The 22,573-nt window shown below is 39.3% G+C and overlaps 1 protein-coding gene across 2 annotated transcripts in view; it reads left to right on the top strand.

Moving 5' to 3' along the window:
* Positions 1 to 22,573, top strand: part of HSPBAP1 (HSPB1 associated protein 1) — a 56,784-nt gene that overhangs the window by 26,267 nt on the left and 7,944 nt on the right. For both annotated transcript variants that reach the window (XM_044942544.2, XM_006044216.4), the window contains exons 3-5: positions 6,905 to 7,086; positions 19,764 to 19,900; positions 21,220 to 21,391. In XM_044942544.2, the coding sequence (XP_044798479.2) occupies positions 6,905 to 7,086; positions 19,764 to 19,900; positions 21,220 to 21,391 (491 nt within the window). The remainder of the gene's footprint in view (positions 1 to 6,904; positions 7,087 to 19,763; positions 19,901 to 21,219; positions 21,392 to 22,573) is intronic.

Here is a 22,573-nt window from a genome sequence, read left to right as displayed (position 1 = left end):
ATTCTTGCCTGGAGAATTCCCTTAGACAGAGAAGCCTAGCGGGAACAATCTGTGGGATCACAAAGAGTTGGATGTGAGTAAGTACGCATGCATGCATATGCACAATTGAACTTTATTCCTCTAAATGAAACTTAGAGTTAAACAGTGTTCAGTTCAGTTCACTCGACTGATCATGTCTGACTCTTTGCGACCCGATGGTCTGCAGCACGCCAGGCCTCCCTGTCCATCACCAACTCCTAAAGTTTACTCAAACTCATGTCCATTGAGTTGGTGATGCCATCCAACCATCTCATCCTCCGTCGTCCCCTTCTCTTCTCACCTTCAATCTTTCCCAGCATCATGGTCTTTTCAAAAGAATCAGTTCTTCGCATCAGGTGGCCGAAGTTTTGGAGTTTCAGCCTCAGCATCAGTCCTTCCAGTGAATATTCAGGACTGATTTCCTTTAGGATGGACTGGTTGGATCTCCTTGCAGTCCAAGGGACTCTCAAGAGTCTTCTCCAACACCACAGTTCAAAAGCATCAATTCTTCAGCACTCAGCTTTCTTTATTGTCCAACTCTCACATCTATACATGACTACTGGGAAAACCATAGCTCTGAGTAGATAGACCTTTGTTGGCAAAGTAATGTCTCTGCTTTTTAATATGCTGTCTAGGTTGGTCATAACTTTCCTTCCAAGGAGTAAGTGTCTTTTAATTTCATGGCTGCAGTCACCATCTGCAGTGATTTTGGAGCACCCCAAAATAAAGTCTCTCACTGTTTCCATTGTTTTCTTATCTATTTGCCATGAAGTGATGGGACTGGATGCCATGATCTTTGTTTTCTGAATGTGGAGTTTTAACCAACTTTTTCACTCTCCACTTTCACTTTCATCAAGAGGCTCTTTAGTTCTTCTTCACTTTCTGCCCTAAGGGTGGTGCCATCTGCATATCTGAGGTTATTGATATTTCTCCTGGCAATCTTGATTCCAGCTTATGCTTCCTCCAGCCCAGCATTTCTCATGATGTACTCTGCATAGAAGTTAAATAAACAGGGTGACGATATACAGCCTTGACGTACTCCTTTTCTGTTTTGGAACCAGTCTGTTGTTTCATATCCGTTTCTAACTATTGCTTCTTGACCTGCATACAGATTTTTCAGGCAGCAGATCAGGTGGTCTGGTATTCCCCTCTCGAAGAATTTTCCACAGTTTGTTGTAATCCACACAGTCAAAGGCTTTGGCATAGTTAATAAAGCAGAAGTAGATATTTTTCTGGAACTCTCTTGCTTTTTCAATGATCCAACCAAGGTTGGCAATTTGATCTCTGGTTCCTCTGCCTTTTCTAAATCCAGCTTGAACATCTGGAAGTTCATGGTTCACCTACTGTTGAAGCCTGGCTTGGAGAATTTTGAGTATTACTTCGCTAGCGTGTGAGATGAGTGCGGTTCTGCGGTAATTTGAGCCTTCTTTGGCATTACCTTTCTTTGGGATTGGAATGAAAACTGACCTTTTCAGGTCCTGTGGCCACGGCTGAGTTTTCCAAATTTGCTGTCATGTTGAGTGCAGTGCTTTCACAGCATCAACTTTTCACTTTTAGTAAACAGTGTATTCACATTAAACAAGACATGTTGCCTGCCCTCAAACCATCAATCACTGCAGCTACCTCCCCCTTCATAGTGGTGCTCCCTCAGGGGCATTAAGAATGGAGAAAAACTGGATCTTGGTCCCAGATAGTTAAGATGCATATCAAATAATTTTTTTTTGTAGTTAGCTGTAATCTTTTGAATGTTTAATTGCCTTTTTTCCCCTCCCCCCCACAAAAATTCCTATATATTCCAGCTCCTCCCTTACCTCTTTGAAACAGTTCCTCAGAGCTATTTTAGCAGCTGTTTCCTAGGCTGTATTCCTCAGTAAGATCCTCTGAATAAAACATAACTCACAACATAACTCAAAAAACCACAAGGTAATGTGGGTTTTTTTTTCTCCTTCAGTCAACAAGATTTTTAAAAAATATTTATTTATTTATCTGCACCAGGCCTTACTTATGGCATGCAAGAACTGTAGTTGCAGCACGTGAGATCTAGTTCCCTGGACCAGGGATTGAACCCAGGCCCCCTGCATTGGGGTCATGGAGTCTTAGTCACTGACTTAACAGGGAAGTCCCCAGTCAAAAGGATTTAAATGAAAATTCTTGAAGTACTATGAATATACATAATTTGAAAAGATCTACCATGTGACAGTACTGTACCATCCTACACAGGAACATGAAATCTTTGCTTATTAAGTTTTTTTTTTTTTTAATCTCAGTAAAAAGATTTGGATAAAAAAAAGTTTTCGTACAAGTCTATAAATTTCTTCAAATATTATAAATTTTTTATAGCTGTTAGGAAGGAAGTATTTTTGCCTATTCTGTTTTTCTAATTGTGATTGGTACACAAATAAATGCCATTTATTTTTTGTATGTTTATTTTTTTAATCTTTAGTAGTGTACATAGTTTTTTATCTTAATAGTGTACATAGTTTTTTAGTTTATTCTTGTGGGCTTTTTAGGAAGACAAGTATTTGATCTTACAAGCAACGATAACTTTTTTACCTTTTTATTGAGCATATTTATTTCTGTTTTAGGTCTTGGTTAGAATTTTTCTAGAATGCTTGAAATAATATTTGATTGTAATGTATCTCAGTTTATTTTAGGAAGCAGATTGTGACATCACATCCCTCTTTGAAGCCATTTTGGATTGACTTCATTTGCCAACATATATTCTCAGTGACAACACTATAACTTAGCTGGCAGTAATTTGCCAAGCGGATGTATAAATAAGCCTAAACATTTGTAGATAGGGAGTGGAGTAACGATCAAAAGTCATACTCGGTACCCACATTCCAAATGTTTCTTGCTTGTGAGATGATGAAGTCTTAACAAAATGGAAACATACTTGTTTCGGTGCTATGCACAAAAATACTTTAGGACTTCCTTTATAAGAATTAAAGCCTAACTCAACTTTTACACTATTTCCAAATCCTAAAAGCAGTTGAGCTGCTTCTTACCTAAAATTTTGATAGTAAGTAGGATGAAAGTTTCAGCTGCCTGAAATAGTAAAGAACAATAACAATCAAATTAGAAAAGAACAATTCCATTGCACAGAATAAACTAAGAAAAACAACTGTAGTACCCAGAAAGAAATTGTCATGATGACAGAATGAAAACAGTTCCTTTGGTGCTGCTAATACCAGGAAGGAGTAAAAAGATTCTATTTTGAAATCACTATGTAAATAAGTCTATCAGTTTTGTTCATTCCATTCATTGTAGTTTTCCCTGACATTAACAGTTCTCTGTTACTGTCTTTCCCTGTAACAGTTCTTTCCCTGACAGTAACAGTGTAATTTTTGCATTTGTAGGTTTTCATTTTTTCAAGTACAGAACTTGCTGTAACAAAATGATGAGGCTGCATACAAATGTGCATATAAAAACTGGTCATAACTGAAAAGTCCTCCTCAGTCTACCCCAGAGGCAGGTGGCTCAAGTATGGCTTTAGTATTCAGTTGGATTTGTTGGACTGAATTTTGTGAAGTGAAAACTCACAAGACAGTGGAAGGTCTTCAGGCTCACATTGGAACTTAATGAAATGATTTAGAAATGATTCCAGCACCATGTAGCTTTCTTGTTTGTTTGTTTTCTTAAAAGTGTTTTCCAGTGCTGTTATGGTAAATTCTTGATGATGATGTTGATGATTAAGAGCTCACATATATTGATGGGTAACTGTGTATCAGCCACTGTTCTAAATGTTCCTCAAAAATGATCAAATTTAAACAGTTATTAAATATGCTGGTTTTTAGATAAATGTTCCCTAGTAAAGTTTTCCTGCTTCTCAAAGTCAGGTGACAAATTGATGAAATAGGTGAATTAGGGGTGATACACACCCTCCCCTCTATTATTTCTCTGCAGTTCTGAGGCTTTAGGATAAAGAAATGAGGAAAGGTGATTGAGATAATCCTGAACCATTTGGGAGGAAATGGAAGGAACAGATAAAAGCTCTTTGAATACGCTTTTCTTCCTAGTACTAATTCAGCTAGTTTTTAGGTGCCCCAAGTCATGGGATGACAAGGAGTCAGACATGACTTAGCAACTAAAAAGTAAATATATAAGTAAATAGTAGGAAATTACTAGTAATTGTGCCTATGGCAACCTACTCCAGAATTCTTGCCTGAAAAATCCCATTGACAGAGGAACCTGGTGGGCTACAGTCCATGGGATCGAAAAGTTGGAAACGACTGAGCAACTAAGCACAGCACAGTACTAGTAATAGTGCCTAGCTTTTACTAAGTATCTGTCATGTGTCAAGCACTGTGCTGATTGAATTATATGTGTTAGATCTACATTCCCTCTTGAAAGGATTTCATGCTTGCAAAATAGATTGTCATCAGATTACTTGAATATTAACATTCCAGTGTACATTTAGAGTATTCTGCTAACTGCAAAAGAGAAATTATTTCATCACTATTTAGAATAATAATTCTTGTATAAACCAGTTCTACCCGTAGGAACAAACCACTTTGGACAGACAGCAGACTTTGCTTCAAGCTTTCCTGATCAACCCTCATCTCCGATCTTTGCCTTTTCCTAGGTTCTCTGTGACACAGAATTTTGCATCTAATTATATGATCCCTCACATTCCCTGTTATTCTGGTTAAAGTTTTCTTTTTGTCTAAATATATTCTAAATTCAAGAGTATTATCCATTTCTTTTATGTTCCTGGAAACGTGAACACAATACTAGTTACAAATTAGGTACTTAATAAATGATTCTGAAATAAGTGAGTTAATGAATAAATAAACAGACTTTAAATTGCCATTCTCCACTTAATGGACAGATTCTAAGGAGCTCTATATGATAAATGTACAGTATAAACTCAAAAGCTTTCAAAAGATAGTGTTGCCATTTTTTTTTTTTAATTTGCAGAAGTACTTCTCAAACTTTTTAGACTCAGGATTCCTTTATACTTAAAATAGTTGAGGGGACTTTCCATTAACTAAAATTCTGTGCTCCCAATGCAGGGGGCCCAGGTTCCATCCCTGGTCAGGGAACTAGATCCCACATGCCACAACTAAGACCCGGCACAGCCAAATTAAATAAATAAAAAACGATTGAGTACCCCAGTGAGTGAGCTTTGGTTGATGTAGGTTATATCTCGTGACGGAGAAGGCAATGGCACCCCACTCCAGTACTCTTGCCTGGAAAATCCCATGGATGGAGGAGCCTGGTAGGCTGCAGTCCATGGGGTTGCTAAGAGTCGGATACAACTGAGCAACTTCACTTTCACTTTTCACTTTCATGCATTGGAGAAGGAAATGGCAACCCACTCCAGTGTTCTTGCCTGGAGAATCCCTGGGACGGGGGAGCCTGGTGGGCTGCCATCTATGTGGTCGCACAGAGTCGGACACGACTGAAGTAACTTAGCATTAGCATTAGCATATCTTGTGATACTTACCATTCGGTTCAGTTCAGTTGCTCAGTCATGTCCTACTCTTTGCGGCCCCATGGACTTGCAGCACGCAGGCCTCCCTGTCCATCACCAACTCCCGGAGTTTACTCAAACTCATGTCCATTGAGTTGGTGATGCCATCCAACCATCTCATCCTCTTTCGTCCCCATCTTCTCTCGCCTTCGATCTTTCCCAGCATCAGGAACCTGAACACAATACTAGTTACAAATTAGGTACTTAATAAATGATTCTGAAATAAATGAGTTAATGAATAAATAAACAGACTTTAAATTACTATTACTAATTAAAACCAAGATATGTCTACTTAAAGAAAAATGTTTAATGTGATAGCTATGAGTTTAAGTTTTATTTGGGGTCTTAATTCCTTAATAGCTCAGTTGTTAAAGAATCCAGCTGCAATGCAGGAGACCCCAGTTCGATTCCTGGGTTGGGAAGATCGCTGGAGAAGGGAAAGGCTACCCACTCCAGTATTCTGGCCTGGAGAAATGCCATGGACTGGACACGACTGAGCAACTTTCATTTTCTTTCAATGAGAACTTCAGCACAGAAGAGAGCCTCTCAGGAGCTCTGAGAAAACTGTTCCAAAGAGTAGGGAAGAAGCCTGTATATATATATGAATTTGGGCTAGGGAACATCTGAGTCAAGCAGACATCTTGGTAGTCACAAATAACCAATATATAAAGTTAATGATTTTAGTGCTTTTCTTTAGGAAGATGCAAGAATCTGGTCACTGAAGTTCTTCCCAAGATATACATCTAACTCTCCAAGAGGCCTGCTCGTCCGAAGCACAGAGCACCCTGCTATGGTCTTAATTTCTTCTGTCTGAACCACAGAGTGCTTCATCCTCTTAGGGTCTTGCTTTCCTCTGAGATGCACTGTTAGTCCGTGACTGCAGTGGGTTACCACGTAATCCTTGTAGAACTGGTTGTGAGCAGTTCTCTTTGTTTTTGTTTACAGACATTTAAAAATATAAGAATATAAGCACATACTCTACTAGCTGTCACAGCAGTGACATCAACACATGTCATGTAGCCCCTCGAAAACGCCATTGTATTCTTGTGAGAGAATAAGCGTGAGAAGGACAAATACTGTTGTAGTATTATTATGAAAATAGTTCAGACCTCACAGCTCCCTGAAAAGGTCTTGGAGAATTGATTAAGTATTCCTCTGGATCACTGCATCAGTCTATAGAAAGAGTAGTCTTTAATCTAAAGATTAAACTTGTGTTTTTTTACTTTTAAATTTAATCATGAATATTGTTAAGTGTTATATATGGTTCTAATTATTTAGCAAGTACATAATTAATTTCTAATTAATGTTAAATAGTAATTTCTTGGTTGAAATGATTTTCATTTGAAAAAGCAACAATATTTGGAAACTGTGTTCTGTATGCATTTAAAGTTGGGTTCTCTTCTGTTGCAGCTCCTCAGTTTGAAACTGCATGTAATTATGTAGAAGCTACACTTGAAGAGTTTCTTTCCTGGAACTCTGACCAGTCTAGTATTTCTGGAGCATTTAGAGACTATGATCATTCCAAATTCTGGGCTTATGCTGACTATAAATATTTTGTCAGTTTATTTGAAGACAAGACAGATATTTTCCAGGTAAGTCAGTACATTTCTTTTAGTCATGGTATAATTTGTTCTTGAGAAAAGTTCACAAATTAGAATCTTCAAGGTACCCTTTTCCTCACTGTCTTTTTCTCTCAGAAGTCACTGTGAGTCTTGTGTATTCTGTCCACTCACGCCCAAAGACTCACTCAAAGGAAGTGTAATGTTTGGCCCACCAAGGTCAACAGCCTTCTTATTGTTTTCTTAGTTGCCAAACTTCCTGCACGGTCTCTCCTTTGCCTTTTAAACAGCACCTGAATCAGTTTGGAGTATATCAGAAACATAGATTGTGCATACAACTTCATTTCCTCCTGACCTTCATCTAAGTTCTTATTCTATCAGGCAGGCAGATGGAGGTGCAAAGCTGGTTACGTGAGGAAGCATTCAAGCATTCCCAGGATCCTAGAAACCCTCCTGGCTACTGCTGCCTGCTCTCATTGCTTGGGGGGTGAGGGGGTAGGGGGTGTTTAATGCAGGTTTATAGCCTGAGGCAGAAGGTGCTGGGCTCCCAGAGATTCACTGTAGAAGTCCTACAGAAGTGTGCAGGCACTTGTGGGAGTAAGAATGTGGAAATCCTTTGCTATGTGTTGACATAACCGACAGCAGTTTGCAAACTACAGTATCCTCTTTTCGAATGCTTTCTACCTCAAACTGCCAGTTCATTTTGTGGGGTGATTTTGCAAACTCCCTGCTCTAGTCTCTGTCTTAGGCACATGGGCCAGGAATGGCAGTCTTCCCAGGAAGCTGTTTGAATGACTCTGCCTTGCCCACCATCAGGCCGAGGTTCTAGAGTCCTTCATCCTGCCCTTTCGGAACGTATTTTGCCATCACAGCAGGCTGTTTACACCTCCACACCCCACCCCCTGCTCTCGCCTGTCACCACCGCACACCCTCTGGACTCTCCTCTCATACAGGCTGATAGTCCTTGGACTCTCGAGTCATTTTGCATTGAGCTTACATTTTTCTGTTTCACCTTGAGTCAAGGTTTGGATGCTGGTGTTTTCACAGTTATTATAATATGGCAATCAATAATACTTTGTATCTTTCCTTTATTAACATTTTAAATGTTTTCTTATAATAAAGTATCCTTTTTGTAAAAGAAAGGAAAATGTGTCACTTGGCTCATAATTGTTACCTGAGGATACTTTTTTTTCTCACAACCATGAATGAAATGCATTGATTTTGAAAACATTCAGTAGATGCTTTCTGAATCCAGTCTATATCAATGTACTATTTACTCATTTTTAAATGATAATTTTGAGGTAATACTTCAATAACCTTAATTGTGATTACTCTATGGAATTTTAATCCTAGACCTTTCAGAAATCATAGTTAACTTTTAGAGTATTTTATTATATTTCTCATACCCTAACCCATCCTACATATTAGACTAGTATTTTTTTTTATTTATTATTTATTTTGGGCTGTGCTGGGTCTTCGTTGCTTTGCATGGGCTTTCTCTAGTTGTAGTGAGCATGGGCTGCTCTTCATGCAGTGTCCGGGCTTCTCATTGTGGTGGCTTCTCTTGTTGTAGCACATAGGCTCTAGATGTGTGGGCTTCAGTAGTTACAGCACTCAGGTTCAGTAGTTGTGGCTTGCGGGCTCTAGAGCACTGGCTCAGTAGTTGTGGCACACAGGCTTAGCAGCTTCAGAGCATGTGGGATCTTCCTGGATCAGTGATCAAACCCATGTCCCCTGCATTGGGAGGTGGTTCTTATCTACTATGCCACTGGGAAAGTCCTAGACTAGTATTTTATTATTCTATATTTCAGGTAAAACATAATAATAATAATATTTATCAATACTTGGTCAGTTTTCATTCCATTCCCAAAGGAGGTCAATGCCAAAGAATGTTCAAACTACCGCACAATTGCAAAGTAATCCTAGCAAAGTAATCCTCAAAATTCTCCAAGCTAGGCTTCAACAGTACGTGAACTGAGAACTTCCAGATGTTCAAGCTGGATTTAGAAAAGGCAAAGGAACCAGAGATCAAATTGCCAACATCTGTTGGATCATAGAAAAAGCAAGGGAATTCCAGAAAAATATCTGCTTCATTGACTATGCTAAAGCCTTTGACTGTGTGGATCACAGTAAACTCTGGAAAATTTTTAAAGAGATGAGAATACCAAACCACCTTACCTGCCTCCTGCAAAACCTGTATCAGGTCAAGAAGCAACAGTTAGAACTGGATATGGAACAACAAACTGGTTCAAATTTGGGAAAGGAGAATATCAAGGCTCTATACCGTCACCCTGCTTATTTAATGTCTATGCAGAGTACATCATATGAAATTCCAGGCTGGATGAAGCACAAGCTGGAATCAAGATTGCCAGGAGGAATGTCAATAACCTCAGATATGGCAGAAAGCAAAGAGGAACTAAAGAGCCTCTTGATGAGTGAAAAGGCTGGCTTAAAACTCAACATTCAAAAAGCTAAGATGATGGCATCTGGTCCCATCACTTTATGGCAAATAGATGGGAAATAGTGGAAACAGTGACAGACTTAATTTCTTGAGCTCCAAAATCACTGTAGATGGCAGCTGCAGCCATGAGATTAAAAGATGTTTGCTCCTTGGAAGAAAAGCTATGACCAACCTAGACAGCATACTAAAAAGCAGAGACATTATTTTCCCACAAAAGTCTGTATAGTCAAAGCTATGGTTTTTCCAGTAGTCATGTAAGGCTGTGAGAGCTGGACAATAAAAAAGGCTGAGCCCTGAAGAACTGATGCTTCCGAACTGTGGTGCTGAAGAAGACTCTTGAGAGTCCCTTGGACTGCCAGGAGATCAAACCAGTCAATCCTAAAGGAAAAGGAAATCAACCCTGAATATTCAGTGGGAGGACTGATGCTGAAACTCCAATATTTTAGCCATTTGATGGAAAGAGCCAACTCATTAGAAAAGACCCTGATGCTAGGAAAGATTGAAGGCAGGAGGAGATGGGGACAACAGAGCACAGGATGGTTGGATGACATCACCAACTCGGCGGACATGAGTTTGAGCAGGCTTCGGGAGATGATGAAGGACAGGGAAGCCTGGCATGCTGCATTCCATGGGGTCGCAAAGAGTCGGACACAACGGAACAACTGAACAGCAACAGCAAAGTGCTTTACCTTTGTAGTGCTCACAATAAACCTATGATTTAATAATATCCCTGTTTTAAGAAAAATGAGGCACCAAGAGGTTAGGTAAACCTTTTTTTGAAATTGTACAGCTAAGAAAAGAATAACCTAAGCAGCCTGCCCCCCCAGGCTTTAACTGCTGCTCTGTATGCCTGCAGAAAGCTCAGATACATTACTCTACAGCTAGGATGAAGGCCTTCTATCTGTGCTGAATCTTGTCTCACTCTGCCTTGGGTGAATCTCTAAACCGACCCCATCAGTTGTTCTGTCTCAGCCCAGGCATGGCAGCACTGTGCAGACATGTGTCCTTTCCTTAAGTGTGGGTATAAAAGACAGCCTTTTGGTAATGTGCTGGACTTCTATTTGAGCCCTTATACAATCTGATATTTTTAGTTGAATGAGTTTGCTGTCAGCTCACATTATGGTGATTAATTCTCTGGATTAGAACAGGCAAATCTGCTATAAACAGCCAAGTCCATTAAGATTATATCATTTTTTTATCTCAGTTTTCTGAGCACAAAGTCTTATATTTAAGATATCTAAGTTGTTTTACTTTTACCACTATAATTCAGTCACTAAATCTGACTACTTTTGTTTCAGGCTTTCTTCCATCTGTCTTAAAATGGTGGGTAAACATTAAAACTGATAAATTTTTAAATGTTTATTTAAAATAAACTCATTGTATGTGAATCTAAATGACATTTTTATGAAAATAATTATATTCACCAATATTTTAATGTTAGGAGAGTAGTGGCATTGCTTTACGTTCTTGTAAGTCTCTTTAATGTCTGGCATGGCAATCAAGTAGTCGGACACAACTAAGAGCAAGAGTTGAATAGAGGAAAGCTGATTTTTTCTATCTGCGTCATTCAGTCTATTGCGATTTGTTGGTTTGTTTGAAGTGTATGAAGAATATCTGGTTTCACATACATATGCAGCTGAAAAAGAGAGGAGCATTTTGGCAACCTTTCTAGATAATTGTGGGTTTTTTAATACTCCACAAAATTTGAGTTGTTTCTACCTCTATCAAGTAGTCTCTTAAAGGTTCATTAGTTACAATAATCTGAACCCATAATCAATGGACCCTTCATAGTAAAATCCATTGGTCTATCTTTCCTGGAATGGATCTTCAATAGTGGTGTATAGGTCTTCCAAATGTTGATGCATTTTTATTTACTTCATTATTTCGAAAAGTGACATTTGTAAATAGCATCACCATTCTTATCAGAAAAGTCTTTTAAGTTTTAGGAAGCTTTCTAGCTCATGTGTTTCAAGATACAAGTTTCCAAGATCATTTTTATTCTGTTCAGAATATTTTCTAATTTCCCTTGTGATGTTTTTCTTTGACTTATGGATTACTTAGAAGTGTAATGTTTATTTTGCAAATACTTGGGGATTTCCAGCTGTCTTTCTGTTATTCATTTCTAATTTAATTCCATTGTGTTCAGAGAACATACTTTGATGATTTCAGTCCTTTTCAATTTATTGTTTTCCAGCCCAGAATATAGTCAGTCTTGATCAATGTCCCATGTGCACTTGACAGTAATGTATATTCTGCTGGTTTTGGTTTATGAATGTCCATTAAGTTGATTGTTCATGTCTCCTGTATCTTTATTGATTCCCTGTATACTTGTTTTACCCATTATATAGAGATAGATATTGAAATTTCTCAACTCGAGTTGTATATTTGTTTCTTTTTCATTTTAGGTTGGTCAGTTTTTGTTTTGTGTATTTTGTAACTAGTAACAGTTTAGGTTCATACACATTTAGGATTACTCTTTCCTCTTAATGGATTGATATTTTATCAAAATGTGATGATCCTCTCTTTTCTGAGTTCTTCCTTTTTCTGAGGTCTGAAATCTACTTTGTTTAGTTTGCCTTTGGATAGTGTTAATATGAAAAAGGGGTACTTGCACTATGATTCCATTTATATAAAATTGTGTATGTGCTAAATTGCTTCAGTCATGTCTGACTCTGAGACCCTATGAACTGTAGCCCTCCAAGCTCCTCTATCATGGGATTCTCCAGCAAGATTACTAGAGTGGGTTGCCATGCTCTTCTGCAGGGGATCTTCACGATCCAGGGATCGAACCCATATCTATTAGTCGCATGCATTGGCAGGCAGGTTCTTTACAATTTATAGTGACAGAAAATAGATCTAAGAAGGAGGGGTAGAGAGAGGTTACAAAAGGTTATAGGAAAACTTTTGGACATGACCGAAATGTTTGTCACCCTGATTGTAGTGATTGTTTTTCAGGTGTATATGTAGGTGAAAATTCATAAAATTATACACTTTAAATATACACTGTTTATTGCACATCGATTATACTTCAATAAGGCTGTTTTTAAAAATGCAGTGCTACTAGTACTCTTTGGTTCCACAGCTTTACAACAACACTTTTATCACCATTGTTTTTGTGCCTTCAATGCAAATGTCAACACAGTGAAATAAGAAAATACCTCACAGATCACCTGAAATGGTCTCAGGGGTCCCCAAGAGGTCTGTGAACCTATTTAAGAATCTCTACATCGTCCCTTCTGAAATCACTCTACTCTTCTAGTTCTGACTCCTCCTCTAATTAATTCTAAAATAGTTTCTTATGAAAATATTGAAATTATATTCACAACCATTTCATGACTTGAAATTGAAAGTGAAAGTTGCTCAGTCGTGTCTGACTCTTTGTGACCCCCATGGTCTATACAGTCCTTGGAATTCTCCAGGCCAGAATACTGGAGTGCATAGCCTTTCCCTTCTCCAGGGGATCTTCCCAATCCAGGGATTGAACCCAGGTCTCCCGCACAGTAGCAGAAGCTGCTCTTTACCAGCTGAGCCACAATGGAAGCAGCTTTAAATTGTGTAAGGGAAATAGCATTGAAGACTCTCCCCAGTGTAACTGCAGCCTGTCTCCTCTGCATCTCCTTGCAGTGCTGGACCACAAGTGTGCTCTCTTGTCTTCTGGCCTTTGCTCATGCTCTTCTCAATTTCTGCCTGTTAGTATTTAACTTCTTAGGGCCTGGCTCAGATTCACCCTTGGCTCAGAAGTCTTCTCAGCCACTCGTACTTACATCCATCTGTCCCTTGCCTTCATCCCTGTATGTTTTATTTGGATTGTTATTTAAACAGTGCATGACATAGATTGCCTGTATCTTGTTCCCCTAACAGCATTGTAAACTCTTTGGAAACAGAATTTTTTATTCCTCCAGACTGCTAACATAGTGCTGAATATATAATGAATATTTGAATGATTACATAAGTATGTTTTTTCCCTAGTCTTACCATTTTTTGTTTTGCTGTTTCTTTGGTCTTTAGGACCCTTCACAGAATGTTTTAACTTAAACCCTAAGTTCACCCTCATCCAGTTTTCTGTGGCTTCTAGTTAATCAATTGTAGCATTTGTCAATTTTGATAGGAAATTCTTAGCTCTCTTCAGCCTTATAACTAACTAGCTTTATAAGTGTTTACTTATATCCTCTACTTATTCTTATTCCATGATAAATATATAATATTTATATACTGATAAATACACTGGCCAAAATGTTGGTATTGTTGGAAAATATCCTATAGCCTTAAAGGTGGCCAAAAATTATGATTTTGACACTTAACTAACTCTCATTTGGCACATAAAATTGGTCTAATTTTTTTAGCTGTACATCACATCATTGACTGATCTAAGCAATACATTTTTTGGAACATTTTATTCTCTACTTTGCAAGGAAGGGAAGGGATTTGTGACAGTAACAAAATTTCTTTGACTCATTAGGTAAGAATGGCAGATGTTACATTTTATAACCATCTATAAGTATCATTGTTATGGAAGCTATTGTGGACTTCCTTGGTGGCTCAGTAGTAACGAATCCACTTGCCAATGCAAGGGACACAGATTTGATCCCTGATCTGGGAAGACCCCTGGAGAAGGAAATGGCACCTGCTCCAATATTCTTGCCTGGGAAATCCCATGGACAGAGGAGCATGGCAGGCTAGAGTCCATGGGCTTACAAAAAGCCAGACACAACTTAGTGACTGAACAACAACAACAATTGAAGCTATTAAGAATCAACATATAGCAAAGCGATTTGCCCCAAGAACATTTCCCAGGTGGATTCCATTTTATGTTGTGATTCAGATTGACTGTGGAGAGTCAGGAGCCTTGTTAAGTCACCAAGACACAGAATCTCAAAATGCAACACAAGGAAGATTAGTTCTAGCCTGTCTGGGGCTTCATAACATAGTTAATGAGAATATGTTGAAATTGAGCCAGATGGTTTAGTAATGTTCAAAGGGGCTTGATGGTCAATGATGCTTTCTAATGAGGCAAATTGGATGTTAGAATTTGGGTATTTATCCAAGCCTATCTATGGGTAGAGTTAACTACCTCTTTTCTGTTTATGTTATGTAAGGTAATTTTTTCAAGGAAAAAAGAACCATAAGCACTTGCTAATTTATAGTGTTCATCTAAGGGGCTTCAGACAATAAAAAGAATCTGCCTGCAATACAGGAGACCTGGGTTCGATCCCTGGCTCAGGAAGATCCCCTGGAGAAGGGAATGGCTATACCCATTCCAGTATTTTTGCCTGGGAAACCCCCCTGGACAGAGGAGCCTGGAAGGCTACAGTCCTTGGGGTCTTAAAGAGTGGGACACCACTTAGAGACTCCACAACAGCATAGTTAAGAATACTGTATTGTGTAATTGAAATTTGCTAAGAAAGTAGAACTTAAATGTTTTCACCAAAAAGAAAAAAAAGCAAGTATCAGGTGAAGCCTGGCCAGTGAGATGGAGAGGGTTAAGGTGTCAGAGAGATGAGAAGGACCTGGTCATTCAGGCCCATGATAGAGGGCATTTGGATCTAATTCTAACTGCAGAGCAAAGGAGGGGACAAGACTTAATATTTTAAGATCATTCTTTTTTTTCTTAATTAATACTACTTTTGCTGCTTTGAGGAGAAGGGGTCAGACAGGCAAAGAATCAAAGTTCTTTGAGAGAGAGAGACCAAAAGAGAATAACCAGGTTGCATGTGGTAGGAGCAGGGAGGGGTGTGGTGTGGAAGTGTCCAAAGAATTGACATCTGCAGTGGGTCTCAAAAGAGAAATGTGAATTGGGGTGTGGGTAGTAAGTAGACTGGCCATGCAGAGGCAACAGCAGGAGCAAAGGCAGGGAGATGTGTGGTCCCTGATGGGAGAGCAGTAGAGAATGGTGTAGCATGGTCTCATATCCTGGAGAAGGGAATGACTGCCCACTCCAGTATTCTGGCCTGGAGAATTCCATGGACTGTATAGACTGAGCGACTTTCACGTTGCTTCCCTGGTGGCTCAGCTGGTAAAGAATCCGCCTGCAATGCAGGAGAACTGGGTTCGATCCCTGGGTTGGGAAGATCCCCTGGAGAAGGGAATGGCAACCCGCTCCAGTATTCTGGCCTCATATCAGAATCTGTATCCCCTTTATGGTTCTAAAATGCAGTATTCAGGTAATATAATTACCTCTACAAATAATTTTTTAAAACTATTAAAATACATGAGAATTTAAGAAGTGTGTGATTTAATGTGTAAATAATTCAATCATGGCTATACTAGAAGACATAATGAATTAATCAGATGTTTGTACCTACCTACAAGGAAAAGATTCAGTTTTGAAGAATTAAGATAAAATTCCAGTGAATATTTCCAATATTTTATATTTAACATTTTGAAATGAGGCTAAATAAGTGTATTTGTATCTCTACACATACAGTCACCATGATGAGACAGTACAAGCACAGACTGATATTGGAGTATATATTGCCAACCCAAATGTCGTATAAGCTTCAGTGCTGTTGGTGACTTATTTTTCAAAGTGGTGAACCGCTCTGGATAAAGCTGCAGAAACACAAAAATACAATCCTTTCTCAACTTACTTAGTAATTGTGTTTCTGAAATTCAGTATGTATTAATACTATGCAGAAATCCTTTTGTTTTTGAAAGGATTATGTGAAATTAGAATTGGAACTCTAGTCTCAGATAACTGAGACAAGATCAGTTTTTCCAGTGTTATAAATGTTGTACAAAATAAAACTTTTTTATATTGTGTTGAGCTGCATCCCTCATGCCCATTCACTGAATGCCAAGGCACCCCCATCCTGTTTATTATGACAATCAAAAATGTCTCTGCATTTTTTAACAGTATTGTTAAAAGGACAGAACTGCCCCGTAGTTTCCACATGCATAAAGTGGATATAACTACTTTCAGTTTCCTAGGATTAAATGAAATGATGCATATAAAATGTTGTGATTTGGGCCTGTCCAACCATATGGATTCAATAACCCAAAAGTGATAGCTTGTTAGCCTTTGAATATATAAATTTAGTGGTAAATAGAAGAGAATTTAGGACTGGAGATGAAAGTTTAGGAGTCATGTATGTAGCTTGATTTAAACATCATAAAACAGCAGGCAGAAAGTTAAGATTCATTTTAAGAGGGATAAAAGTAAGGTTCCATGGCTTCCTAAAATCTACAAAGTCAAGGATAAAGAAATATGGCTAGGCAACAGTTCATAAGAAAAAGGCAAGAAATTCCCAACTCTCAAGAGCCTGAGGGGAAAGTCAAAATGGGTACACTCAATGTTGTCTATTTTTTGACAAATTTATTTTAACTTTCTCTCTGCCACTTTGCCCCAAACCCAGCCAATTTGCAGCTGAATTTTAGGTAGTTTAGGTCACCCTGATGTAATCATTTCAAAATAATTTTTCCTTGTTTAGTGATACTGTGTTAGATAAGAGGTACGGGAAGCCTTGTGTCAGTTTTTTATATGGTCACCCCCCCACACACACCCAGTAGAACTTTCCCCTCGTGGTTTTTTCTGAAGCAGTGCTCTAGAACAGTCTCACCTGGGCTCGGTCCACTGACCCCCTGAAAGTGCATGTGAAAGTGTGTGTGTATGTGTGTGTGTGTGTGCACTCATTTCTCTGAGAAAAGGGGTGTTGGTATTCCTTAAATTTCCAAAGAGGTGTATCTATAAGAAGATTGAGTGACTTAAACCAGCCTCTTCTTAGATGAGGCAGATCCCTGTTTTCTGTTTTTGTACTGCATGTCTTTCAGCTGCCTTTAAATTCCAAACTGAGGTATGATGAATTGTTCACCAAAGACCAGGTTTTTGGGACCCTCCCTGAGCTCCCTGCTTGGACCGGGTGCCCTTTTTCGGTGATCTTACCATGCTTTCTGCTCACTTCTGTCAAAGCAGTTCTTCCAATCTATGGGACGGGTCCATTTATGGGACTATCTCCCATTATTAGATTTAAAAGGAGGGCCTGTGTTGTATTAATTTTTTGTATTCCAAACATTCAGCATTATACTAGATATGTAGTGTGCTGTGATGTGCTTAGTTGCCCAGTCGTGTCTGACTCTTTACAACCCCATGGACTGTAGCCCTCCAGGCTCCTCTCCTGGGGATTCTCCAGGCAAGAATACTGGAGTGGGTTGCCATGCCCTCCTCCAGGGGATCCTCCCAACCCAGGGATTGAATCCAGGTCTCCTGCATTGCAGACGAATTCTTTACCATCTGAGCCACCAGGGAAACTCAGATGCTCAAAAATGGTCTCGACCTGAACCATTTACAATAAGCCAACATATTCTTCTTTCCCTCCCAAGCAACCAAGATTTTAAGCACTTAACCTGAGCCAGGTATTCCAATAGGCATTAGGAAAACAGGTAAGCTCCCAGCATGGAGTGTATGTGCTGTGTCCAGAGGGGACGTGACTTTTGCCAACCCCAGAGATGCTGCATGGAACCATATGCATGTATAATAGTGCTGACTTTTCAAAAACTCCGCCTTTAATAACAGATATCAGTTATATGCACATATTCTGCTATCTTCATCACTGAAAACAAAAATGAAAATGCTTTTTCTAGTCTTCCTTAAAACCATCTATTAAAATGTCTCTCCAGAATCCTTTCTCTTCGAGTAATGTTAATGTTCTGCCTCTAAAAATAAAAAATGCAGATTGAAGAAGCTGTTAAAGTAGTGTCAGTATTTAGGACAATGTTCTGCACCTAAAAGTGTTTTTTATTTTGCTTTATTCTTTAAAATTCAATAGGAAAAATTCATGATTCAGAAAATAAATAAAGCCAAACCTTTCTGTCTGGTTCATTAGTGTGTCCTTTTCAGCTTATACATATTTTAAGTTCCATGGATTTGAGTTTATGTCAAACTACATTTGTAGTTTTCCAACTTGTATTTAAAAGCAAGAACATTCTTTCTTTAAGCCTAAATAAAATCAAGCAGAGCAGTTTGTTGAAAGAAAGAGAACTAGACATAAGGAGTGCCAAGTTCAAAGTGCTGTCTCTGTTTTAAAGTTCTTTACACTTAGAGTTCATGACTAAGGAGCATAGCAATAGTGTTTCAAAATATGTGCTGTGTCTCCCCCACCTGGACACTCTGATTTAGTAGGGGTGACCTAACGTTCCATAGTAAAGGCATCTATAGTTTTAAACAACTACACTAACCTAGGAGACAAACCTAGACAGCATATTAGAAAGCAAAAACATCACCTTGCTGACAAAAGTCTGTATAGTCAAAGCTGTGGTTTTTTCAGTAATCATGTACAGATGTGAGAGTTGGACCATAAAGAAGGTTGAGCGCCAAAGAATTGATGCTTTTGAACTGTGGTGCTGGAGAAGACTCTTGAGGGTCCCTTGGACTGCAAGAAAATCAGATCAGTCAATCCTAAATGAAATCAACCCTGAATATTCATTGGAAGGGCTGATGCTGAAGCTGAACCTCTAGTACTTTGGTCACCTGATACAAAAAGCTGACTCACTGGAAAAGACCCTGATGCTGGAAAAGATTGAATGAAGGCAGGAGGAGAAAGGAGCAACAGAGGATGAGACTGTTGGATGGTATCATTGACTCAGTGGACATGAGTTTGAGAAAACTCTGGGAGATAGTGAAGGACAGAGAAGCATGGCATGGTGCAGGCCATGAGGTTGCAAAGAGTGGCACGACTGACCAACTGAGCAACAACCTAGGAGAAGCCTTCTTTCATGTGGTCTTTGAAGTGCAAAAAGTTAATGTATTACTTATACCTCGAAATATCTACACTGTTCAGAGGGAATATGCCTTTCTGTATTCATGAGCTTCAGAGATTAAAAAAAAACAAAAAAAAAAACTTCTGTTTGCATTGCAGTCACTGTTCCTACTGCCTGCCCCACCAGATATCCTCATAACTCCGTCTAGTGTTTATTGTCAGTCTCCAGCCTCTAAAGTGTAGGCTTCATTTGGGTGGGCATTTTTGTCTATTTTGTTCACTGATTGGTCACATGCTCTAGGAGAGTGCCAGGTGTGTTGTAGGCAGACATTAAATATTTGTTGAGTAACTGCTATTAGTGAGGTCATTCAGATATGTTGTTGGTTAAAAAGACTTCTTGGACTGCTCTGGAAACCTAAGCTCTTCCATCTGTAGTGCTTTCTGTAAGAGAGTGGTTCCCATTGTCCCAAACCAGATGTGTAAGTGGAAATGTGTAACACTACTGTACAGCAGAGTTGGTTGTTTCTTGATGGACTGTAACTTTATTTTCATAACAGGATGTGATATGGTCTGACTTTGGGTTTCCTGGAAGAAATGGACAGGAGAGTACATTGTGGATCGGCTCCCTGGGGGCCCATACACCCTGTCATATGGACACCTACGGTTGCAACTTAGTATTCCAGGTACAAGGAAGGTAATGCATATGTGCATAGGCATGCAGGAGGGGGAGAGAGAGAGAGAGATAAATGTATGTGTGCGTGTGTGTGTGTGTGTGTGTCTTTGTGTGTTGCACAGGAAAAGCAGTGACTATTGGGTAGGCAGCAGGACTCCCTGCTCCATTCTGTCAGCCTGTCTCATGACCAGGGCAAATCTCTTAACCTCTGGTTCAGTCTCCTCCTTTGTGAAATAAGGGGAGCAGTATATACGGTGGTTTCTGTGTGCTGTGCCTCTCAGCCATGATCAGGATTGCTCTTAGAAAGCTGATCCAGAACTTCCAGGCATCCACTCCCAGTTCAGCTAGGCAGTTGTCTGCTTAGCTGGCTCCTTCTTCCACTTGTTTGAAAATAAAATTAGACTGATAAGGTCTTTCCAGCTCTGACATTCTAAACATATTCTCCAAACGAGTCCAGGGGAAGGGAGCAGCTTTATCATCTCTAAGGCAAAATAAGACTTTATACTTCCTAGTTTAAGAAGAGCAGTCAGCTATCTTGAAAGGACAAGATAGCCCTACTGTAACTGCCAGGGGTCACTGGAGGGCTTTAGAACTTGTCTCAGAACTTGGTTCTTTTCTCTCTGTACTTCCCCATCTGTGGATTTCTGTCTGTGTCTCTTCCCTTTTCACTTCTCCCTTCTTTGCCTCAGGTCCTCCCTCTGTTGGCTCCAAATATTGGTGTGTCTAATGTTTTGTGAGTTAAGATTTATCACTTCCATTTTCCAAAAAAATTTAAAGTGACTAAACCATTTTACAGTTTTCTCTTTTTGCAAATCCCTATATTATACTACTTTTTATTGTGTGGCATCATTTGTGCATTTCTCTTCCTTAATGAATCAATTTAACAAATGTTTAACTTAAGAAATTCACAGTCCAAACAGGGAGAAGTCTGAAAATTTAACTTGATGGGCAGAACCCTGACAGGTTACTCTGGATAAGATAAGAATACAGAGATTTGAAAGAGTAGAGATTATTCTAGGTAGCTCTAGCTATAGGAATGGAAACAGCTTATGAGGAGACTGACTTTGATTTGAGAATTATCTTACAAAGCTGATCTTGTCCCTGCAAAGGGGCTACTTGGGACATCCTGAGATACCCACTAGTTGCTACCCTACCTCCACCAGGTGTCTGCAGAGGAGATTCCAGAACTGAGTGAGAGACCAGATGACCCTTGAGGTGGCTCCTGTATTCCTTGATGGATTGAATGAAAATGGGTGAAAACGGGCACTTCGCTGCTGCCTTCTTACATCTTTTGTCTCAAGTCTATAATACTAACTTGTATCTTTTTTTTTTTCCATTAGGAAAAGATGGCATCTCTTTCCTCCTGAAGATACTCCTTTCCTTTATCCAACTAGAATCCCTTATGAAGAATCCAGTGTGTTCAGTAAAATCAATGTTGTCAATCCTGATTTAAAACGTTTTCCTCAGTTCCGGAAAGCTCGAAGACATATGGTCACGCTGAGCCCAGGACAGGTAAAATGGAGCTTTAAAACACTGGTGACCTGTCAGTGGACACACCAGCTATAACTTCTTTCAAGTCCTATGTCACGTGCCTCCCCACCAGTACAAATTACGACAGTGGTCCCTTCCCTGCTGCTCTGCTATTGGATGCCAGCTTCTCCAGCTGTAGGCTTCACACGGTCCCGCTTCGCGGGTCATGGAAGGGAAGTGAGAGGAGGGTGCATGGCTCCTCCTGGTGGTGAAGAGGAGAATGGGCTGTGGAGGAAGATCCAGGAGCTCAGTCATTTTTATTTAGGTTAAGAGGAGGTGTCAAGGCATGAGTACTTGAGCACTGCTGAAACATTTATTTACAGTTAATATCTGTTCAACTACATTAGAATCCAGGCACACAAACACAGGTTCACGTGTATCCAGTTAGTGGGCCAACAAAGGCAGATTGAACTAAGAATGATTTAGGGATTTAAGGGTTTTTTTTAGTTGAAGTATAGTTGATTTATAATATTGTGTTAGTTTCAGATGTATAGCACAGTGATTCAGTTATATATTTTTTCAGGTTATATTCCATTATAATTTATTACAAGATATTGAATACAGTTCTCTGTACTCTACAGTAGATCCCTGTTGCCTGTATATTCTGTGTGCAGTAGTTTGTGTCTGTTAATCCCCTACTCCTAAATTACCCCTTCCCCCATAACCAAACGTGATACCCATAAGCTTGTTTTCTATGTCTGGGAGTCTGTTTCTGTTCTGTATATAGATTTCTTTATCATTTTGTAGAGTCCACATGTAAGTGATATCATATATTTGTTGAGAATGATTTGCTTTTAAGTAAGAATGGATGCTGCTTTTGTGACTGACTCTCTCTGAAATATCTCCAAAGGTTTGGTGCTTAGTGCTCCTACCCAGTGGGGAAAATCAGCTCTACAACATTGGCATTTACAGTCAGATATTTTATTAACATTTACTGGGTTTTCTTAGTCTCTTAAGGAGATTTTATTCCCTTGGTTATCCCTCTCACCTGCCTGTGTTCCTTCCTTTGCCCCCTTCTCACTGGCTGTTCCTGCCTCCTTTACACTCGAGCGCTCCAGCTCACACAGTCTGACTGTTTCCTCATCTTGTCAGCAGTCACTCCCCATTCACCTATCCCCCCAGACCCTGACAGCCACTTCTCTGTTTTCTTTCTTTATAGATTTA

This window comes from Bubalus bubalis, chromosome 1, assembly GCF_019923935.1.
Source record: "Bubalus bubalis isolate 160015118507 breed Murrah chromosome 1, NDDB_SH_1, whole genome shotgun sequence".
NCBI lineage: Eukaryota > Metazoa > Chordata > Mammalia > Artiodactyla > Bovidae > Bubalus > Bubalus bubalis.
The sequence above is the reverse complement of the archived record's forward strand: the minus strand, read 5'-3'. Positions and strand labels throughout refer to the sequence as shown.